Source organism: Akebia trifoliata, chromosome 3 (assembly GCF_017979445.1).
Source record: "Akebia trifoliata isolate Shusen 1 chromosome 3, ASM1797944v1, whole genome shotgun sequence".
In the NCBI taxonomy this organism is placed as follows: Eukaryota; Viridiplantae; Streptophyta; class Magnoliopsida; order Ranunculales; family Lardizabalaceae; genus Akebia; species Akebia trifoliata.
Window position 1 is genome coordinate 6,380,659 of NC_141377.1, and position 23,979 is coordinate 6,404,637.

The 23,979-nt window shown below is 33.6% G+C and overlaps 2 protein-coding genes across 5 annotated transcripts; one reads left to right on the top strand and one right to left on the bottom strand.

Annotated features, from left to right (window-relative positions):
- The first annotated feature begins 4,502 nt into the window (after positions 1–4,502).
- Positions 4,503–5,474, top strand: LOC147405770 (antimicrobial ginkbilobin-2-like protein). Its single transcript, XM_086436926.1, has one exon. It carries the CDS (start codon positions 4,503–4,505, stop codon positions 5,472–5,474), a length of 972 nt encoding a protein of 323 aa, XP_086293052.1.
- Positions 5,475–12,853: 7,379 nt separating this feature from the next.
- Positions 12,854–17,447, bottom strand: LOC147405771 (transcription elongation factor B polypeptide). Of its 4 annotated transcripts, none has more exons than XR_015176052.1 (9): positions 17,151–17,447; positions 16,328–16,517; positions 16,106–16,240; positions 15,910–15,988; positions 14,421–14,492; positions 14,170–14,257; positions 13,909–13,965; positions 13,207–13,424; positions 12,854–13,021 (listed from the first exon to the last, which is right to left on the bottom strand). XR_015176052.1 is itself a non-coding variant. In XM_086433614.1 (9 exons), exons 2-8 carry the CDS (start codon positions 16,493–16,495, stop codon positions 13,251–13,253), a joined length of 690 nt encoding a protein of 229 aa, XP_086289740.1. In that variant the 5' UTR covers positions 16,496–16,517; positions 17,151–17,441; the 3' UTR covers positions 12,854–13,021; positions 13,207–13,250. The 4 variants fall into 4 exon arrangements, 3 of the variants coding, with proteins under 3 accessions (XP_086289740.1, XP_086289739.1, XP_086289741.1); XM_086433614.1 differs by having other exon boundaries at positions 13,207–13,341; positions 17,151–17,441; XM_086433613.1 differs by lacking the exon at positions 12,854–13,021 and having other exon boundaries at positions 13,032–13,424; positions 17,151–17,446.
- Positions 17,448–23,979: the final 6,532 nt, after the last annotated feature.

Sequence of the window (23,979 nt, forward strand, 5' to 3'; positions counted from 1 at the left end):
TCTCAACCTTCCATGGACATGGACACTAATGTTTCTATTTATAGTTATGGAGTGTGATCTTATTTCCTTCTCTTCCACCCTGATTAAATTTAGGAAAAATTACTTAAAGGACCTTGGTGGTGGGATTTATTTCTAAATAGTCCTAAGTCTTCGATGGTAACTTGATAGAACATTTAAGTGTTGCTTGGTAAATTGAAAAAATAAGTGTTGAATATCATTAAGTGCTAAAAAAGTTGTTTGTTTAGATGCAAAATCATGTTTGTTACACATTGCCACATTGCTAAAATTGGTAAATTATCTTTTTTACCCTTACAATCATATTATACATTATTTGCATGTTTAAAATACCCATTGCTTATCAAACACAATAAAATATATTATTTCTTATAAATAATACTTAAATTTTCAATTTATAAACAATAATTTTTATTTGTAAAAGCCCATAAATTTCAAATTAAAAATAATGATATTATACAAGTCACCAGAATTTGAAATCAACATTGAAAAAACTTAATTTGGGATGAATAATTTTCGATGGAAATGAAGGATGAGTAATTATAAAAGCACCCCACGAATTAATAAGGGCAACCCACACCACAGCCAATTGTTTTTTCTTATATGGGTTAAAGTTTTGGAATGAGAATTTTTTTGGTGAAGATGATCTATATGGTTTAGAGATCATTTTCTCCTAAAATCAGCCCATTCCGAAACTTATAACCATGTCACAAATGATTTTTAAAAAAAATAGACGATTTATGATTCTTGAACTTGTTTTGATGGGGTTAGAAGTTTCAGGATGTGTTGATTTTTGATGAGGATTATCTCTACAATGAGGAGATCATCCTTACAAAAAATCAACTTATTCTAAAACTTTTAACCCATATAAGACAAAACAATTTGGTCATGGTGTGGGTTTATTAATTTGTGGGGTGCTTATATACTTATCCATGGGATATAAGAGGTAATATCCTTTTAAATATAAGGGCATACTGGTTTGTGCCGAAAAAAGGGAAGTGCTTACCGTTCCAACACTTATTTTCAACAATAAGTGTCGAAAATATGGAGTAAACAAATGCGCTATTTTGATAAAAATTGCTGAATTTTTTTCCAACAATAAGCGCTGCAAACAAACACTACCTAGTAAATTTTTTATTTCTTAACGGTCCCTCATTATTGGTGAACTCACCGCTTTTTTATTTATTATCAAATTCATCACTTTGTATTTATTGTTGAATTCAACGCCTTTTTATTTATTGTCAAACTCACTATTTATTGTTGTCGAACTCACCGCTTTTATTGATTGTTTAACTCAAAGCTTTATTTTTATTGTCGAGTTCACCACTGGTAAAACCCACCCATTTTCGATTTTCAAGTTTTTCGACTAAAATACATAGAAAAATCTATTAAAATTTTTAGATAATGACTTATTTAGATAATTTCAACCCAAAAGAATCATTTTTGATCAATTTTCATATGAAATTTAAGAAAAATGTGAAAAAACTGTAGTGGTTTTTAATAGACATGTTTTAAATGTTTGAAACCCTCCATTGAAAATTACTTTTTCTTAAATCCTTTCCAACGGAATGGAGTCTCCAAAACTCGATTGAGAAGTCAAAAATCTAATTTTTTTGGATGAAAATGAAGAATTCAAACGATTAAGGCATTAATTGTGAGAAATGTGGGAAATAAGGTCCAAGGATTGTTAAGAAAGGAAAAATTTACTAAATGAACTATTAAGAGACCGTACAAAACTTATGAAGTATTTAGAAAAAAGTTTCTCTGCCATGCTCCTTTAAGTATTTTTCCCTAAAATTTATATAATTGCACTTTTGGGGAGGATATTTTGGTCTTTTAAATTAGGGGTCTCGGTTCTACATAATATACATAACTGAAAACTAAATAAAAAAATGATTCCGGATCTTATTGGTTTAGATTTTGAATATGAAACCCTTAGAACAAGAATCGACTCTATAAATCAATGTTTTAAAAATCGGATTGGATTGGTCATTTGGATCGGAATGGAAAAAAATCATTTAAAACAAAATATCAATTGATTCATCTGGTTCATTAGGTTTGGGTTTGTGAAGGCACCTATCTAAATTTCCAGGTAATTTTATACATACCACTCCACATTTAAAAAAAATATCAAATTGACCATTGATTATATGTCATGGTTTGTGGTGTGGCAAGAGGATTTCATCCCTTCACTCATGAGAGATTTTGCTCACAGATTTCATAGGCTTTCCACTGCTTGACACTTAAAGCCTAATTAGGGTAGTTTTGTAAATTATGGATGCCATTCAATACATGCGGGCTCATGTGATTTATCGATCTGGATCTTGTGAGGAAAACGTCAACGTAAAAAATAAAGAGTGCTGATTTTCTAACTCAATATAACAGAATAACTCAAAAACTCACTGACGTGGCATGTGCAAGAATTGTAATTTTTCCCTTAGGATACACAATTAGAGGTATCAATGGGTACCCATTTAACTGAAACCGAATAGGAACGGGAACCATAACCCCTGTTCTGGATCCCTTTTTATTGAAACTGATTAGAGACGGATCTAAAATGGAACCAAACCGATAGAAACCGGAACCGTTAGGTTCCAAAATAAATGGAATCAGAACCGAACCGCTGGTACCCGTAACCGATTTATTTTGTCATTTATTTCCATACTATAGAAGATTTAAGGTATTTTTATATTTCAAAATAAATGCATGTCATATACAATTCTTCAATTTTTCGTATAAATTATCAATTGAAGCTTAAAATGAGTTATTCTTTTAAAAATTTATTACTTTTAACAAAGAAAAAAATTTTACTTTTGAAAAAAATCATTAATTTGTATCTTTAGTATAACAAATTATAACTAAGTTAATAATTTTTGTTGATAATATGTTAATTTTTTGAAAAGAAATTTTTTGTTATAATGATTTAAGATATTTTTTTCTCATTTGATAATATGTTCATTCGATTCTTGAAAATCGGAACCAATGGGTAATAGGGATTTTGGCGGTTTTGATTCCGATTCCATTTTTTTTGAAACTGGACCCCGAACCAAACAAATATTAATGGTTATGATTCTGAGTTCCTTAGGAACTGACCCGGAACCGACCCATTGACACCCCTACACACAACTGCACATCCCCATAAATATGTCCAGTTGTGTATCCTAAAGGAAAAATCTACGGTTCTTGCAAATGTCATATTAATGAGTTTTTGGGTTATTTTGTCAGGGTTTAGTTAGAAAATCATTACACAATAATAATAAAAATTCTTCACCTAGGTGCATACAATATGGATGAATTTCAAAATTACTGAATCCAAACTTGGAACTAAGGGTTTTTTTTTTTTTTTGGGGGGGGGGGAGGAGAGTTTTTTAAAGAGTTGTGATAATATGACACCCATTAGGTGGCATACTCAATTGACTCCTTGATGTGACAAGTTCGAGAATCGTAGATATGTATGTCTCAGGATATATGATTCCTTTGGGATACATTTTTATGGGAAAATGCAGTTGTGTATCCCGAGACGTATAGATCTATGATTCCAAACTTGTCACATCAGGGAGTCGATTGAATATGCCACATGGAAGTGTCATATTATTAAGAATCTTTTCTAAAGAGTCGTGATAATATGACACCCTCTTCTAACAATCGCCCCCATCATAGAATCATAGATCATTTGCCTTGGGATGCATTGAGTCATAAATCTTTTTCTTGGGTATCCCAAAGCATTTGATCTATGATTATAAAGTTGCGCTGGGGTGACACAAAATTTATTGTGATTCTTTCAATTCTGACGTGGACATGCACACATAATCGTAGATGATTTTTACTCGTATAACAAGGAAACACATCTATGGTTATGTGCACATCACACGTTAGATGTGTGAGAATCGCAGTAAATACTTTTTGTCATTTCAACAATTTCCATGGTTATATGATGGGATGTAGCACTACATTGAAATTGGAAAATTCGATAGAAAAAATTGACGGGTCAAGACTCACGAATTTTAAAAATTAAATTTTGATGGTCTAAGATCGTCGAAATTCTTAATGTTCCCAGATATGATGGCTTAGAGCTATTGAATTTCTCCCATCTTTCATTAATTTGACAGTTTCGAATCTTAAAAAAAAAAAAATTTGATAATGAAAAATTCGACCTCTTAGTCCCTCGAATTTTATGAAATTTAACAGCCCCGAGACCCTTAAATTTGCACCTTTTCCACATTGGGCAGGGGGTGTTTGTGAGTGGGGAGCGGCATATTATTTAAATCATTAGGAGGCGTAGGTGTGGTATCTTCCATAAAAAGACCAAAAAAATTTAGCCACCCAACTACATTTAGTACGACTGACTTGACGCAAGAAGCTCGCACCATATTTCCCATTCGATGATTACGACGTGGTTGCAACCACGTCCATGGGGGAGGCGGGGATATATACTTGAATTAAACAAAACAATAAGTAACAACCACTTTTCTTCGCAAAAGTTACCAATGGCTTCAATCATTCTCTCCCTTCAACCTCTCCTGCTTTTTCTCTTCTTCTACATCTACTCCATCACAGCATCCCTGCTCTCTCCTTCTCTACTAACTCACAATTGCACCCCACCACCACCACCATCAACACCACCACTCCAATCTATCAAAATCCTCCTCGATAATTATCTAACCGTCAAAGCCAGCGGAACCCATTTTGCAACCTTAATTATTGGTCAAGAACCGGACCGCATCAACGTCCTTGTGCAGTGTCGGCTCGATCTCTCCCTAACCCAATGCACCATTTGTGTCCAAATTGCTGAACACACAATCTTGACTCTTTGTCCCAACTCTGAGGCTGTATCGGCTTGGTTTGACGGTTGTTACATCCATTACTACAATCATCACAAATTCTCTCACGCAATTCAAGTACCCGAGTCAGTCCAATCAAACAGAAGCCATGTCGTGGACCGGGTCCAATTCGACTTGGCTCTTAACACTTTACTTTTACGTCTTCAAGCAGATGTGAGTTTGGCCTCGCATCGGGGATTTTCTCATGGGGAGATTGTCTATGGAAACAATAGTAGTAGAATTTACGGTGTTGCTGAGTGTCTTCGATCGGTGTCACTGAAGGATTGTGAGGTTTGTGTAGGGGAGGGTATAATGAGGCTTCATGAGTGTTGTGGTGGTAAAGAGGGAGGAAGGGTGGTGGTTGATGCTGGGAATTGCATGGTTAGATTTGAAAGTTACAGTTTTTTCTCATGGAGAGTAGATTCCAATAGTGGGTTAGATATGGTGGTTAGTTATGATGAAGATGAGAATGATGGATGTGTGGGTCTTAAGGAGAAAGTAGGCTGGGCTTTGGGTGTTGGATTTGCTATTTTAATAGGAGTGGTTTTTGGGGTTTGGTTATTGAGAAGGAAAGTTGTTAACACTGCTGAGGTGGGTATGACTAATACATATGGTTCTGAAGAGGGTGTTATGAAGTAAAAGGTAGTGTAATTGTGCAAGTATACATAAATAAAGTAAGAGCATGTTTGATTGCAGGGAAAATATTTACCAGGCAAATGATGTACAAATAAATCCTTTTCTGCTGTTTGAGTACTTGTGGAAAATCACACGGAAAATCTCTTTGTATTCTATCATTTAAATTGTGTGTATATGTTTTTCTATTTTTTCTATTTTTCTATCTTTTTTTTTTGGGAAGTCTAGCCATGCTAACTTAATAAGATTTCAAATCTTAGTAAGAGTTGTTGAACTATCCTTGTGGCATCGAAAAACATGATTCGATGCCTACAAGATGCAAAGACAAAATTTCATGAACTTTAAAAAGGTTATTTTTTACCATTAAATTTAAATTTGAGAGTTCGATGGGAGTTTAATAGTTGTCCTTTTTCAAAATCTTGAATCAAGTCTAAAAAATTATTTTTTTGAATATAAGTTTTTTCATCAAATCTAGAGGGTTGTGGTGTTTGATTGCCATTTTAGTAATCATTTGAGCTCAATGGCCCTTAGTAAGATTTGCAATCTTACTTACTAAGAAAAGCATCTCTCTCTCATTAAAATAGAACGTGGTAAAAATGTCAAAAGGAATTTATTTATAATTTAAAATAATGATTAAAGTTTTTTTTTTTTTTGAAGATGACATAATAAAAAAGATATTTTTGTAGTTTGAAAACAAACAATTGTGGGTTACAATTTTATTGATTTTTGATCAAAATGATCTTAATTAATTAAGTTTAAATTTTAAACGTAAAAGTGGGGGCATATATGAGCTCCACTTTTATTTTATTTTATTTTGCTCTCAAACACCGATAAATTTAAGTTTTTCACAACAAACTATTTTCTGTAGAGTTTGTTGTGCATGTTGTGTTTGATTGCCAATGTGATAGTTCATGTGGACCCAATGACACTTAGTAAGATTTGAAATCTTAATTAGTAAGGAAAATGTTTTTTTTCTTGGTTTTAATTTTACCTTAAATCTTACTAAATAAATAATATATATATATATATATATATATGGGAGCGGTTCGGCAGCCCTAAAGTTTGCCAAGTTTGGTGCCAAACATTTTTTGTAAATCACTTTTGATGGGGTTAGAAGTTTTGGAATAGGCTGATTTTTTGTGAGGATGATCTCTACAGTGAAGAGATCATCCTCACAAAACATCAGCTCATTTTGAAACTTCTAACCTTAGTTTACAAGTTGAAGAATCGTGGACCGTCCAATTTTTGTAAATCACTTTTGATGGGGTTAAAAGTTTTGGAATAGGCTGATTTTTTATGAGGATGATCTCCTCATCATAGAGATCATCCTCACAAAAAATCAGCTCATTCCAAAGCTTCTAACTCATATTTTGAAAAATGTTTGGCACCAAACTTGGCAAACTTTAGGGCTTCTGAACCGTCCCATATATATATAGGGAAATGTTCAGCACCCTAAGTTTTACCACACACTTTAACAAACGTTTTTTGTCCTACATGGGTTAGAAGTTTTGGAATGAGCTGATTTTTGGTGAGGATGATCTCTATGATTAGAAGATCATCCTCCCCAAAAATCAGCCCATTCTGAAATGTTTAGCCCCATGTTTACACGTTGAAAAATCGTGGACCGTCCATTTTTTGTAAATCAATTTTGATGGGGTTAGAAGTTTTGGAACGAGCTGATTTTTGGTGAGGAAGATCTCCTCACCATAGAGATCATCCTCACCAAAAATCAGCTCATTCCGAAACTTCTAACCCATGTAAGACAAAACGCGTTTGTTAAAGTGTGTGGTAAAACTTAGGGTGCCGAACGGGACCCATATATATATATATATATATATATATATATTAATGACATGTCAAAGCATCATCACTACATCTTACGAGTGAAGTAGGGTTTGGTATTTTAACTTGGAATAATAAAGAGTCTCTTGGACTGTTTTTTATTTATTTTAAAGTTCGGCTCTTAATAATCAAGAGCATCTTTCCTTTAAAGAGCCTGTTAGAGTTGCTCTAAGCAGGTCCAACAATCAATTAAAATCCTAATTTAATGCTATCTAAACCTTCAAGAATGTTATAATGCATCTTTTTTTAGCTTATCATGTTATAATGCATGATGTTATTGTGGGTATCCCCACCCACTGGGTGAGACTAGTCCTATGGTCACATGCACCGGTCCTTGAGAAGTCCTACATGCAACTGATTGAGTCGAGGGTCAACATCACTTTGGAGGGTGGCCCAAAGGAATTCATTGCTTCGTGGGCTTTCGAACTCAAGAAGAGTAGAGGGTCAAACTCACTTTGGAGGGTGGCCCCAAGGAATTCATTGTTTCGTGGGCTTTCGAACTCTTGACCTACTCTTCCAGAGGAGGTTTTCAAAACCCGGCTTTCGCCACTGGACGATCTTTTGGGGTTCATATTTCAAGTTTTTTGAACTATAACGCATCCTATCATATCATAATAGATTTAATCAGTCCATTAAAAGACTGAAATTAAGTCACGCAACTGCCTTTGAGTATGACTGGCTGACTGACTGACACAAGAAGCCTTCTATTACCCTTCCTATTCGATAACTATAACATGATTGCAATTACATATCCTTACTTTCCGAGAATGACCCCTATGGCTATGTTATTTGTTGGGACCATACAATCACCATTCACCATTAACCACACTTGTCACCAAAAAATTCTCATTGCTTTCATGATCTCTCCCTTAACCCTCTACTATGGATACTTTATATCTATCAACTCTCAATTAGTCCCCTATCACAGTCATGTATCATTAGGACGGGGCGCAAAGCCAGGATTTTTGGTCAGTGGGGGCAAAGTGCCAACATCGACTCATAACTTGATTTTCTTTTATGCCAATGTCGGGCTTATCACTACAGATCATGGTTGACAAATAACCTCAACAATAAAGTTGTTATTACAGGATAAACTATTTTAACCTATTCAACATAGTCTTTAATTTTACGTCTTCAACGTTTTGTCCTCAAATGAAGCGTGTTCACTCTAAATTTTGGTGAATTTTTCAGATATCCTTTTATTTTTCACTTTCTTGACATGCCCCTCGACCTCAGTCTTCACTTATCAACCAAAGAAAAAAGAACAAAACTTTGGAATCTTTGACATCAAAATTGGTTATTTGCAACAAGTAATGATGGCGATTATGAGATATTGATGATAAAGGTGATGGTAAAAGTGACGATAGTTGTCATAGTAATGAGGGCCATATAATGATAGTGACGAGGGCATTGGAGGTCATTTTTCATTATTTTATAGGAAAACACCATAGTCAAGAGGCATGTCAATTAGTTTGGAGAAAATAGAGAGGTATCTCAAATACTAAAAAAAACTTGAGGGGTATATCATTATTTTAAAAACAAAAGACCACTACTTATACGTAAAGAGGGTTTCTTCAAAAATTTTAAGTGGGCTAGGGGCTTCAAAATGGAACCTCCAGTATACAAGACGTCGGTTTGAAAACCTCAAGGGTATCTCTAATATCGATCAAAATTGAGAGAGAGAGAGAGAGAGAGAGAGAGAGAGAGAGAGAGAGAGAGAGAGAGAGAGAGAGAGAGAGAGAGAGAGAAAGTGGGCGGGGGCGGGTGCGGGAGCTAAATCACAAACATTAACTAAAATCTTACTAAGGGTCTTTGATTTCACCTTGTGGCAACCAAAAGCATGATCCGTTGCCACAAGGTTGTAGAGGAAAATATTATATGGGCTTATTTGAAAAAAATGTATTTTTTACCGTTAAAGTATAATTTTAAATTTGAGAGCTCTACAGAAGATTAGTAGCCATCCATTTTAACCTTCGATCAAGCCCGAAAAAAGAAATTTTTTTTTTTTTTTTTTTTAATCTTATCTTTCTCATGCAATCTAGAGTGTTGTGGTGTTGGATTGTCAATGTGATAATCTATTTAAGCTCAAAGACCCTTAATAAGCGATCAACCCGTGCTTAATTAATAAGGAAGTGCTTTTAATTATGGCCATTCTGTACCTATGCGACTCTGCACTCAGTTTGAAATTTTAATATCAATCAAAATAATGAAATTAATTTTTTTAAGTTGTTAGGGGCTATAACCCCCACTGGGCCCTATGTAGCTCTGCCTCTGATTCAGACATTAGCGGGCTAGCGACCTGCATAGTTCATGGTGTCCCACACCCATATATCATCTCAGAATTCAACATAAATACTAGAGAGATTTGCCAGGCAAACCTATCTGTTGCATTCTATTACAAAAAATCCCTTTACCAAGTTTCTTACTCAACAAATCTTTCTTTCTAAAAAAACAGATTAGCCTAGTAATCTTCTAAGGGTTATTTGGTCCATACAGATTATCAAATTGGTAATACAATGACACAACCTTCTAGATTTTATAGAAAAACTCATTCAAACCAACATTTATTATTATAATTATTATAAAAAAAACAACATTTTTTGAGTTTGATCCATGATGTGTATGGCTACCAAACTTTTATATTTAAAATTGAAATCCAATGGTAAAAATTAAATTTTTTTTTTTAAATTATTTTCAACCTTGTGACATTAGATCATGTTTTTGGATCCTAACAATTGATGTGGAAACTTTCCTGCTACCTTAGTAGATAGGGAAATATGTTTTTCTTTCTTAACAAAAACATCGAAATGTGACCCACATTTTAAAACAATTAAATACCTAAATACCCTCAGAATGATGGGAATGTGATTAAAAGAACTGAAAGTATTATAGGTGTTTAAATATTTTAAAACAAATTAAATAATTATAATGCTCTCAGTATAATGGGTACATGATTAAAAGAATTGAAGGTATTATAGGTGTTTAATAGTTTAAATGGGGATCCCACTCAAGTTTGTTAAGTGACAAAGTTGATAAAGTAAAAGATTTTTTACAATATAAATGCAATAGATAGGGTGGTTCAGTAAATCTCTCAAATATCTTTATGTATATTCTTAGAGTGATTGTGTAGGACATTGCGTTAGACACTGAGCTACCGTGGAGGTATGCATGGAGCCGAAGATGCTTTTCTTCGAGATATGAGTGAAAAGCATGTTCAGTTTCGTCCTGGGCACACCTTCATGTCAGCCTAGTGTCTAATGTGGTGTCCTGTGCAGTCACTTTAGCATTTTCTATATTTATGTAATAAAAGGCAACTCCCTTCAACCTTGCCCACATCATTAAGGGTTAGGATTTAATCTTCCTACGAAATCTTGGGGAATAATTTTAATTTAATTCATTTTTTCTCTTCTCTTTTCAAGAATACCCTTTCAACTTTATTACATTTTCTCTTCTATCCCTTTTTAATAATATCCATTCAGTTTTATTGCCCATATCCTTTTACCTCTTTTTCAATAATATCCCTTACAACTTTAATATCTTTCCTCTATTATCCTCTTAAACACCTTATCTTTGACTTCAACATCTTTGCACCCATTTTTGTATGCATAAAAAGAGTGAGGGGTGCAACATGAGGAGTTCCCAGGATGCCATCCATCCTAACATGACTCTCGTCCAAGTATACTTCACTAGGAGTTTCAAACCGGGCTGAAATTAAAAAAAAAAACTTCGATTTCAATTCCCTATTTATTGGAACCAATTAGAACCAGGTTTAAAAAGTAACCGAATCAATAAGAACTAAAACCATTAAGTTCTATTCAGTGGGTCCCCAAAACAGATTTATTTTGTAGTTTCTTTTAATATTATACATGATTTAAGATTTTTAACATTTTAAAATTAATACCATTTACATAAAAATTCCCCCACCTTTTGGAGTATCGTTGAGGTTGAAAAGCTTGAAGTTGCTTTTTTTTTTTTTTGTCCTAGCTAAATATTGAAGATGAGGGCTTTTGGATCATTTTCTTTGAGTCTTACTGAGTAGATTGAGGTCTAAAGACATGACATTAGTTTGAAAGCATTACGATCTCTCTCAGATTTTAATTTGTACATCTACATCGCATTTATGAAAATCGACCCATCGGTATTTTACAATAAAGTTTCATGAAGTGTGATACATCAACTGTGCTCATTCAAAGCTTAACTACTTAACGAATGAAAATGAAAATTGCATACTAACTCTTATAAAACTAGTACAATGTAATACACGCCATGTGTGCGAGTGAAAAATAAAGACATAAATCAAAATACAACATAATATTGGAAGTGTGATTTTCTGACACCCTCTCTGACACTCGTCCCCATCACTAAACCTTAGATCATTTGCCTCGGATTACACATAATCATAAATCTTTTTATTGTGTTTGCCGAGGTGACTGATTTTCGGTTCTGTGATGAGGGCTAGGGGGAGGGGGGGGGGGTGTTTGAGGCATCATATTATCACGACTCATTAAAAATTTAGATCAAATTTACAAATTTATTGCTTGTCATTAATCCAATACAATTGATTGATGACATTGTACGATTCCATGAACTTACAACAATAATCTTTGTGAATGATAAGAAAGACTTAAATGGGTCAATAGATTCAAATAAGAAGAGAGAGAATTAGGTTTGGCATGAGAAAGACAAGAGAGAAAGAGAGAGAGAGAGAGAGACGTACTAATTTTTTTGAAAAAAACAACTCTTCAAGAGTCTATTTTATTAAGGCATGGAACATGATGGAAAATTCCACGTGTATGATCGAAATTTTGTTAGGACAATGGATTTCCATCCTCATCTGAAAGTCCATCAAGATTGGATTTCATTTTCTCACCATGCTCTATGAAAAATTGAAAATCATCGTCCCAATCCACCCCCTGAAAAATTCTAGCTCTTTTTCTTCTCTTTCTCTCTCTCCCTCTCCCTCCCAAACTCTTTTTTTTTCTTTCTGTATTCTCATTTTTCTACCCTACTCATTTTTTACCATCAAATTTTCACGAATTTTAAATTCCTAAAAATGGAGTTTCCATGCAATCAAACAGACCTCAACAGATAAACTTCCTAATCTCTTATATTTATCTGGTGACATGGCCCTTGACCTTGATCTTTTATCATAGACTACTGAAAAAAAGACCTCAAACCCTTGTTTTCTCTTCTGTAAATCATTCATCTTCAACCTCTTGAATAAGATGATAAAAATAATAATGACAACCATGATGATGATGGCAATGATGATGAACACGATAACGTTAATGATGACAACAGTGACAATGATGACAAAGATGATGAGGGCAGTGAGGTCATTTTTATTAGTTTGAAAGAAAAGTTCAAGCGTCATGTCGCCAGATTGAAAACATTAGGTATCTCAAATATTGAGAAGAAATCATTGGGCAGCACGAAAAAATCGATCACCTCTAAAATATTTAACAAAATTTAAGGAGACCTGTTGCTATACATCCATACTCACAAGTAAATGCAAGCCTATTTTTATAATTTAAGAAAATTAGTTACTGCAAACAGTACTCACCCTTCTCTCATTATAATAGTAAAGACAGTATAGAAACAGAATCTAGATGCCATTTCACTTTTTAATCTGCCAGAGCCAACAAAACAGTCCTATGGGTTATAGAGGTAATAATCTGTCAAAGCCTATATCGTGGATTCCCTAATATATGCTAAACTGGATTAAGGGACACATAAAGAATATAAACTTCATGACAACAATGTAATTTTATACAGCATTTCTGCCATAGAGAGTGAAAAATTAGGGAAAATTAAGTACAGGAAAAAGAAAATAACACATAAGCATGCAGCAAAATAAAGCCTATTTTTCTCTCTTTTGGGGCGAACTGGAGGATACATTTACTCAGACGATAGCAACACCCAACAATCACGAGGGAACAGCTAAAATCTTCTTTGTGATGGCTTGGTGAGTCCAGAACTTGAAGAAGAACCCTTTCCAAGAAAACCACTTGGCTTTATTGTGTGAGGAGCACTGTAGCACAAAAAAAGAAGAAGAATGAAGGTTGTATTGGTCCAATTAGGGCTGCAACTTGGGTGGGGAGGCCCGAGCTCAACCTGATTGATGGGCAAGCCTGAGCTAAGTTATGTAGAATATGAGTTGAGAGCCTAAGTTAGAATAACTCAACCCAGCCTTAATTCAGCTTGAGGGTTTGGGGAACCAGCTTAACCTATAATAATATATATGTGTTTTCACATTAATTATACATTTTTATTTATGTATTTTTAAAGTATAATTTTTTTTTTTAAATTTTATTTAAGTACAAAATTTCTATGCTAATCAAAACAAAATAAGGCTTGTGTACCCCAACCCTGCTCAAAACAACCTAACAAGCTAATCCGAGCTCAACCTGAGTTTAGAAGCTCAAGCTCAGGTTGAGCTTGGATTAATGAACCGAGACTCAATTTAGGTTGAGTTGAGCTCGGGTTGAGGGTTCTACCACTTGAGTTGAGAGTGGGTCTGCACTCCAACTGTCCATAGACAGACACAAAACAGTCCTCTCTATGAAGATGGATATTTAAGGATTTGTTGTGGCGTTACCCTTGATTCCTTTGCAAGTTATTTTTCCTCATAGCCGCATGAACTTTTACCTCATGGCTGTTAAGAGAATAAGGAGAGTTAAGGTCATTTCCTCCAAAAGTTCACCTCAACAAGATTTGAAAAACACATTGGCATTCATGAAAATTAACGAGCAATACAAGATATTGTCATCCGTTACGAGCAAGATTAGACTAAAACGGTGCAATGTAAACAACACAAGCAGAAAGGTCGACTTCTTCCCTTCTTATTAGTCCATTTTACCTGTTAAGATACTCCATTCTAGCCTTCTTCATTAGGCTGCCCTTTGAATTGGATAAGCCGTTAAAAGAACTACTGCCTGCAAATGATCCTAAAAGGTAAATTAGCTGAAAAAACAATTTATGATCTGTCCCCTCTTTAGCATATGTACCTCAGCGAGGTACTCTGCAGTTGAATGCATGCCTGCAATTGAGTATGGCATCACGGTTTTGTAGCACAAAGGTACACAAAGTAAAAGAGAATTTAAGTATTACCTCCGTAAAAGTTTCGTTTATTGCTTGAAGGTGGAACCTTCGTACAAAGCTGAATCTGCCGGCTCTGTTTTCCTACAACAATATAATCTCCTCTGAATGCGTAATTTTAAAATTTAAAATTTAAATATATCCTACTCCTCTACAACATATCAACTATGTTATGCAAAACAACTTTGAAGCCGTGGGTTCAAGTCCAGCTTACCCATCAAACAAACAAAAAAAAGGAAGTATAATACATGCAAACTTAAGTTAAAATCACAATTAGGTTTGAATATAAGTATCCTGGATACATTCAGTTGCAATTCCCTATAGCTAGGTAATCCTCCTTTTAGAACTTAACAGACTTGTGTTAATAATACGATGCTGTAAATTTTATCCAATATAGAAAATAAAATTTATCTGTCTTCAACATAGAAGACAGTGTAGCTGTATACAACACACATGCAGGTAGGAAATCCCTACCCCAAATATTGACCTCATCAGAGAAAGGTGAGACTGTTATAAACCCTTTTTCCCCAACCATCCAAACAAGTTTGAAATGATGACCACAATCGTACCATTGGGGTGACTTTTGGTGTATGGATCAGCTACTCAAGGCCCATCATATTGTGTGTGTCCTATTCAAGATATTGTTAGACCATCTTTATGGTCAATAAATGCCGCTTTAGATTCCTCATTCCAAAATTTCTAAACCACATAATGCCCATTCCAGGACAAATTGAAAGAGAAATTCTTAATTCTTACAAACTGACAAATATCACTTCTTACAAACAAACTCCCATCTGAATACAAAGTTTTCAAAGAAGACACGCCTAAATTCCTGAAATAATTTACCAATAGATTAAAAGGACTAAAATGCTAGACATGATCTACTGAAGTGTCTGCTCAATTCCATCAAATACACGAGTTCCTCCATTTACAAATCCCCCAACACACAGTAAAAGAAAGTAAATGCCAAATGTTCCGTTCTCTCTCTTGGAAGACCTGATTTTGCCAACTCTCATAGAATGAAAAAATTGAGAACAACACAAACATCCAGAGAAGTGAGATGTGGACAAAAAATGAAACAACACCTCACAAGCAGTGACACAATGGATTAAGATATAGTTAACTGATTAACCACACAATTTACACAAGGAAAACAAATTAATGGAAATCATGATTAAGTAAAACATGTCATAAGGAATTTTTTTTAACTTCTACCTCAGATTCATGATCAACAGATCCAATGAATTAGTAAGTGAGTGCCTTAATAGAAAGATGAAAACTGATTTATGGTTAACATCCACAACGAAGAAAAATAAAAGTACAACAACAGTTCATAAGTAGACAGAACAAGCATAAAACATAACATAACAACATGAACTTTGAAACGAAAAATATAACAAAACAACCATTTTGGAAGGCTAACTGAATATAATCACAAGGGACAGATAACAAATATTAGAACCCTAAAATATCTCAAAAGATGAGATGGCAAAGAACTTACTATCATCTTCTTTTTTGTAACGTTGCTTCATTCGATCCATTGATTCTTTCTTAGCTTGATCCAGTTTCTTCAATTTGTCCTGCAACCACCGAAAACTTTAATTGCAACTAAGATTAAATTACCAGGAAAATGCCCGATAGAGTTAAAAAAAAAAAAAAGAGAGAGAGAGAAGATTAAGTTTCTTTAAGAAAATTGCCTCATATTTTCGTCGCCATTTAGATGAAGCTTTCTTCTGGTTCATCCTCTCAACAGGAATATTGCTTTCAACGCCAAATTGTTGTTCATAAAATTTCTTCCATAAACTATCAGTTACCGAACTCAAGTCTCTTCCCTGCAAGAATTTAACAAAATTTTCACTTTGAATTTTGAAGTTCTCATAACAGCTAAACCAAATACATTTTGAAATTTCCTAACTTACTTTAGAACATTTCTCTATGTGCATCAACTGATCAATTGTACAGTGAGGCAAAATGTCCTTCAATAGGTGTAGATCTGTTTCCCCAACATCCCCAAGATACCTTAGATTATCGATCGTTGTTTGAACACATAGTTCAACCAAAGTAGGAATCTTCCTTCTAAACATCATATTTCACTCCGATCCCAGCGAACTAAACAAGAGGAGTGGACGATCAATTAATTTACCAAATTGAGAATCCACGCCATGCACACAATCAATTTGAGTTAAAATGAATGAATTCCTCAGAGGAGATGCAATAAATTAACAAATAAATGAAGATCAATAAATCAAACCCAGTAAAAGAAGCACTGAGAGAAGGGAGAAAAAAGTAGATTAAATCAAAGAAACCTAATTTTCAGATTTTTTTTATATGAAAAATCAAATTTTTTTATACACAATAGATTACAGAACCCCCAATCTAAACCAAAATTGAGAAAGAAAAAAAAATAGTGAATTAAACCAAAATACCCCTAAAAAATCAGCAAATTTCAATTATTTTAGCCCCTTAGAACGATAATCGATCAATATTCCGTATAAATTAGCTGAAAACGCATGAAATAGAAGTAATTCTTCTAGATCATTGCAATTCAGATTAAGATAATCGAACTGGATAGCTTCGATGTCATGATCAAAGACAACAAACATCAGATCAATAAGTATATAAACTCCGATCGGAGATTAAATATTTCTAATTAAATTGAAGAAATTTGTTCTGGATGAAAGATCAAAATTAGGGTTTAAAAGGGAAAAAAGAAGAAAAATAAATAAATAAATAAAAGCTTACCGCGTTATTGGGACTTTGGGAGTGAAGATCGAACGCCTGAAGAGAAAGGGTCTTCAACGGATAGTAAAATAGAGAGCATCTGCAATCCTGAAATCTGTTTTACATATCTCGAGAAGTTTTCTGACGGTACGATTAAGTTCGGCTATACTATACGGTGGGCATTGATGTATGTGTGGTCCATCGTAGAAAGTGTCCAACGTGATCGCAGTAAATAGGATGGGCTGGACTATCTACACCCACTTTACTACCTTCACCCATCATCCCTAGTGAATCTCATTTTCCTCATCAAACTCCTCCTCTTTCTTCTTAACTTGTAAAATAAGTTAGCAATGATAGTGAAGACCTTAACTCCTAATATAATAGTTGTAAGAAAATCTCGGTAGCGAAAAAACAAATCAAACAAAGTTTCACTTATAAGTCAGTATTGAATTCGCTAATCGATAAGTTCATACAGAGTTCTTTTAGATGGATTCAGTAGGATCCTACCGAGTTGCAATGTAAATTTGCAGTAACTTCCAACTGAACATAATCTTCCTACCAAACGAAAAAATTGTCTTTTTTATAAATGGGTGTGACAAGTAATTTCACGATTTATTGGAAAAGTGGGTTATATAGTCCAAGCCAAAAATGATTCTAGTTTTAATGAGACAGAAATGAATTAGGTCTTCCAATTCTGATTTTAGAGTGAGTATTATTTCTCGAACGAGTCGCGATCTAGAACGATGCCTTGTTCCTATAGTAAAATATGTTAGAAATAATAGAGATTTGGTCTAAAAAAGACTGATAAATAGAATAAGTGTTACACTAATTAAATAAAAGAAAAAGGTACCTTGTCTTTCTATTTTTTCAAGTCAGTAGATTCAACACTGTATTCAAGTAGTTTATCTGAAATAAAAACCAAGATGTAAAAGACACTTATTGATTATGTTGATCGAGGCACGAGCTTTGCTCGTTGTCCTTAAGGTGAGATTCACTCTGTACTCTTTGAAGAAGATGCTGAACAAAAATTACGATCATTGTTAGGAAAAAATACTACAAACATAATATTCATAAATCTAGGATTTGATCTTGAACAAAAATATAATAATTGAATCGAAAAGTAGTAAACATTAAAATACCTAGATTCACTTTTTCAATAATCCACGAAGAACACTTTGATCTTAATCTACGAAGAATAGGTGTACTACCCCAACTCTGCCTATACATTTGGTGATGGGAACCTCTATGTCAATATTAGAATAATTTGTGTGTGTAGAGAGAGAGAGGAAGGGGGAACGACCACCTATTTATAAAAGATGATAATAAATTTTTTACTCATCATAGAATTCTAGTATTAGGTGAATACCACTTAAGATTTGATAGGATGTTCACTAACCCATCATATTTGATGTTGGTAACCAATGCCAGACCACAAACATGATTTTCAATTTTACCCTTAATGTTTTGAACAAATTACAATCCAGTATTTATGTAAAATTTGTATATTTGAAAATGCCACAAAATAATTTTAATAATGAAAATAATAATAATAATTCCAACAATCTTCCACTTGGCCTTGACATATACCTTTTGTTTAAAACGACTCTTTGAATTGTCACATTTTGAATAATTGAGTGTACTCTTTTGAAAAATAATTGTTAAAAACATTTTTCAGATAATCTTTAACTATCACCTTCATTCAAAAATACTACTAATAATGGATCATGGATGTAACAAAGTGCTATTTTGTCAACCCTAAGACAGTTACATGGTCTCAAAATTAGTACCATCAATAAATTTAGGAGTTTATCTTTACGTGAACTTTCTTTGTATGTCATTCTGATATCTTACTAGCAACCAGTCATGTGATATTCCATCACCTTTCTATCCAAAATGAAGACTTCATCAACGTGATGTCAAGTCACGTCTAGTCCAAATATTTTTAAAATTTTACGAGTACATATACTCACAGGCAAAAATAACATGTGTACATAATAATGCATAAGTAATGACTAGTCATAATCAATTTCTTTAAGCAACAATAAATAGTTTATTAATAGTATAAATAAAAAAACAAGTATAAAATAAACTCAATATTTAAATAACTTGAACAAATGACATGATAATGCCCATACGAGCTACATGTTCCTTGAAAATCTTTAGCGGGAATCATTTTGTGAGAAGGTCAACTATCATATTGCTAGAATCTATCTTGACAATCTCGATCAATCCTTCATGAACATTTTCACATACTAAAAGGTACTTTATTTCGATGTGTTTATTTCCTCTGGTCACTTTTTCATTCTTCGCAAAATCAATAGCAGCCTTGTTATTATAATAAATAACAACAGGTCTATCAATGGAATCCACAATTTTTAATTCACCGATAAAATTCTTCAATTAAACTGTTTGACAAGTTACTTTGTAGCATCCAATGAACTTTGAATACATGGTCGAATCTATCTAAATAGTCTGTTTTGAGCTTTTCAATGAGATGGCTCCATGACCAAGCATGAAAATATTTTTTTTACTAACTAAGTGTCCGGACCAGCTTGAGCGCACCACGACTAATCTCAGGGAGAACTATCACAACAACCCATCGCCATGGTCCCCCAATTAGATCATGAGAAAAACCCAAGAGGGGAATCAGACCCATGATGTGCGCCTAACCCACACTTGACGTGCTTGTCCTTACCACTTAGGTAACCCATGAGTGGGTCAAGCATAAAAATATAACCTAAAGTATACTTCAAACTATCACGACATCCAGTATGATCTGCATCAAAATAACTAACAACTCGAAACTCACTCAATCTTCTATATACTAACATAAAGTTTTTTGTTCTCTGCAAATATCAAAGTACTTTCTTTAATGTTCTCCAATGAACAATACCGGAACTGTGTTGATATCTCCCAAGCATACCAACGATGTAGCTGATATCAAGTCGGATGCAAATCATTGCATACATAAGACTACTGACTGTTGAGGCATATTCTGATACATTGACTTCTATATTTTCAAATTTGTTCTCGTGACACTAATCTTAGTTGAATACATCTTTTTTTACCACAGGAGCCTCACCAATGGCACATTTATTCATACCAAATCTTTTGAGCACATTTTCGATGTATGTCTTCTGTGACAAATCCAAAAATCCAGCTTGTTTATCTCTGTGAATTTTAATCTCTAGAACATATTGAGCATCCCCTATATCTTTTATGTCAAAACTTTTTGACAAAAAAGATTTTGTATCACACAAGAGATGAACATCATTGTTTGCCAGTAATATATCATCAATATAAAACAAAAGAATGATGAATCGATTCCCACTCATCTTGAGATATATGTACTTATCGACGACATTTTCTTTAAATTCGTATATAGTCACCACTTGATCAAATTTCAAGTACCACTATCTTAATGCTTGTTTCAACCCATATATTGATTTTTTCAACTTGTAGAAAAGATATTTTCTTTTATCAACGTTAAAATCATTAGATTGTGCCATATAAATCTCCTCATCTAGTTTACTATTCAAGAAAAATAGTTTTTACATCCATCTGGTATAAATATAAATCATAATGCGTCTCTATAGTCAAAATAATCCTCAGTTAATCTTTAAAAAAAAATTGGGAAATAAGTCTTACTAAAATCAATACCTGACCTTTGCTTGAAACCCTTCACCACAAGCCTTGCTTTAAACCTCTCAACCTTACATTTTAAATCTTATTTAGTTTTGAAAACCCATTTGCATTCTATTATCTTACGACCTTCTGGAAGCGTCGTTAATTCCTAAATTTCATTTTTTTCTATAGATCTAAATTCTTTTTTCATTGCTTCCTGCTAGAATTGAGATTCATTTGAGTCTATCACTTCTTTGAATGTAGAAGGATCATTTACATCACCTTTGAAAATATCTCATTCCTGAAAGTACACCTCATAATCATCCATGATAGCCGGTCTGCATTCTTGGGTAGATCTTCTAATGGGAATGATTGGTTGTGGAACTGGGACCACCACCACTTGAGGATTAGTTTCTGGTTGGATTATTGCATTTTCTTCTACAACGACTATATGGACATGTGAAGCCACCAAATGAGGTAAAGGTTGCGGAATAAAATATATTGATGGATCACTACATTTCTCTTCAAATATAATTTTTTTTCGCTTTTCACTCCCACTGTTTTGATCATATACAATCCAGTATTTATATAAAATTTGTATATGTGAAATGGCCACAAAATAATTTTAATAATGAAAATAATAATAATAATTCTAACAATCACCTCCCAAGATACATCGACCTATCCTTCAACAACCAGCACTATTGTATGATGGATCTACAAACAATTGATGATTTGTACTCCAAAAGTATTCGGAAAGTATACACAATTCAAAACATTGATCATAATAGAAAAATCAATTGATGAAATCAATTGAATAGAAAAACCCCCAGATAAGAAATTGTTTTTAGAGAAAAATATAATGAAGATTGGATCTTTGATTTTTTTTCCTATCTAGTTTTTTAGAAGAAACCTTATCTTTATAGCCTTTTAGAGATCAATAGATAGATAATGATCCCCATTATTGTCTCTTGTGTTGAACAGTTACACGATAAAGAATAAAGACTGAGACGTTGGAAGGTTACAAACTAAAGAATAAAAGCTGAGTCTTTAAGGTAATAAAATAAATATAAAAAAAATCTTATTAAAAAAACTTTTCAAAGTTCATTGACTTTGACATTTTTTGTTTCATCCACTTCCAAGTTATAGCTAACAATCCCCCACATGAATGTAAATGGAATAAAACAAAAAGAATTGGAGTAAACGAAAAGATTATGCATGGGTAGAGGTGTATTTCGACTTGAACCTCTACTTAGTGAAAATTCATCGAATGTATTAGTTGTTGAGTAGAATGTTTCCTTGAACTGTTCAACCTTATATATACAATGAAACAATGATTTTCACACATAACTTTTACAACCATCATTGAGTTCTCAAAGTAATGCTTGTTTCAACCATGAGCATTCTCAGGTATTTATGAGTGCTTTAAAGAATATGCCACAATTCTTATGGGAAGCGGCCCCACTTCCAAACACACATAGGTGTTTCTATCAAGAATGCCTTGCATCTCAACATCCCACTGGAATACCAGTTAGAGAAAACATTAAGAGTCAATGACTCAACCCTCATAGAATGATATCATAGGGATGGGTGAAAATCTACTTTGTAGTACCCTCAACAATCACAAAACAACTTGTTTTTTGCATTGAACCTAGATCTTGGGATCACCAGTCACATAGGTTAGGTTATCGTTGTAAGTGATTCAAATATCAATTAGTTGGCTTTAAGCCCGCCCCCTCGATGTACTATAGATTAGCTCTCTTGCAAGTCCTTTAGTTAATGGATCAGCTAAGTTTTTTATAAACTTAACATAACCCATAGCTATGATTCCATCTCTTATCAATTGTCGTACAATATTATGTCTTCGACGAATATGTTTAGACTTTCCATTATAGGAATTATTTTGGGCCCTAAGTATAGCTAATTGGCTTTCACAATGAATAAACACAGCATGTATTGGTTTTGACAATAATGGTACATCCATTAAAAAATTCGTAACCATTTTGCTTCTTCACCAACTTTGTCTAAAACTATAAATTCTGATTCTATAGTGGGTTGAGCTATACAAGTTTGCTTGGTAGATTTCCAAGATACTACACCTCTTCCAAAAATAAAAACACAACCACTTGTGGACTTAGATTCAGATCTGATATCCAGTTAGCATTACTATATCTTTCAAGTACAACGGGGTATCTTTCAAAATGAAGTCTATAATTAAAGGAGTACTTTAAGTATCGCAACACTCTTTTCAAGGCATCCCAATGTTCTTTTCTAGGATTACTAGTGTATCTACGTAGCCTACTGACTACATAGGCTATGTCAGGCCTAGTACAATTCATGAGGTACATCAAACTACCTATCACTTTAGAATACTCTACTTGATGTACACTAATCCCAGTATTCTTTTTAAGATTACTATTAGGATTAAAAGGTCTCCTAATTGGATCACAACTTGAAGGGCCAAGATCCATATACTCATAAAACAACTCATAAATTCACAAATCAACACAGTCATTGGATAAAAAGAAGATGGACGGCATAGATCTCATCGAAAGACTAATAAACTCATGTGCTTAGAATTTCAATTGAAAGTATGAGTAATTGCAAAAACCTCATTGAAATCATCCAACTCAAAAAATCCAGGAAATCTACTTCTTCTATGTTTTCCATTGACAATGCCCTAACCCTCTCCATCAGAAATTTCTTCAAATCCGACATCGTTTCCATCTTCACTGTTATTTTTTTTTCCCATCTCATAAGACGACGTTGGGGTTTAAAGACACATAAATTAATTCAAATTGGGTCGATGTTGATGCCTTAACCCTCTCCATCTCCATTGTTCTCTTCTCCCATCTTAGACAACGACACCAAACTTGAAGAACTCGATTTTTTATTCAGACGAATATGTATTTTTCATAGTTTACTTCAAATAGTGGATTTTTTTATAATAAAAAAATATTTTTGAAATCATGTTTCTGCTATAATTCTCACTGTGTTGTTCTTTTCCATATGTAGTTTACAAATGATGCTAAGGTTGGGGTGTTGTTTCATAATAAGTTTAATTTCTTACTTATTTTTGAAAATTCAATGATACCTATTGGATTATCCTAAGTGAACCTTACTACCCATATCGAGTTTTATGTGAAACAAGTTACAATGAATGAAAGAACAGTTGAGTTTTAGATTTTCTTCAAGTACACACCCATTTGGGGTTCTGTAATTTGTT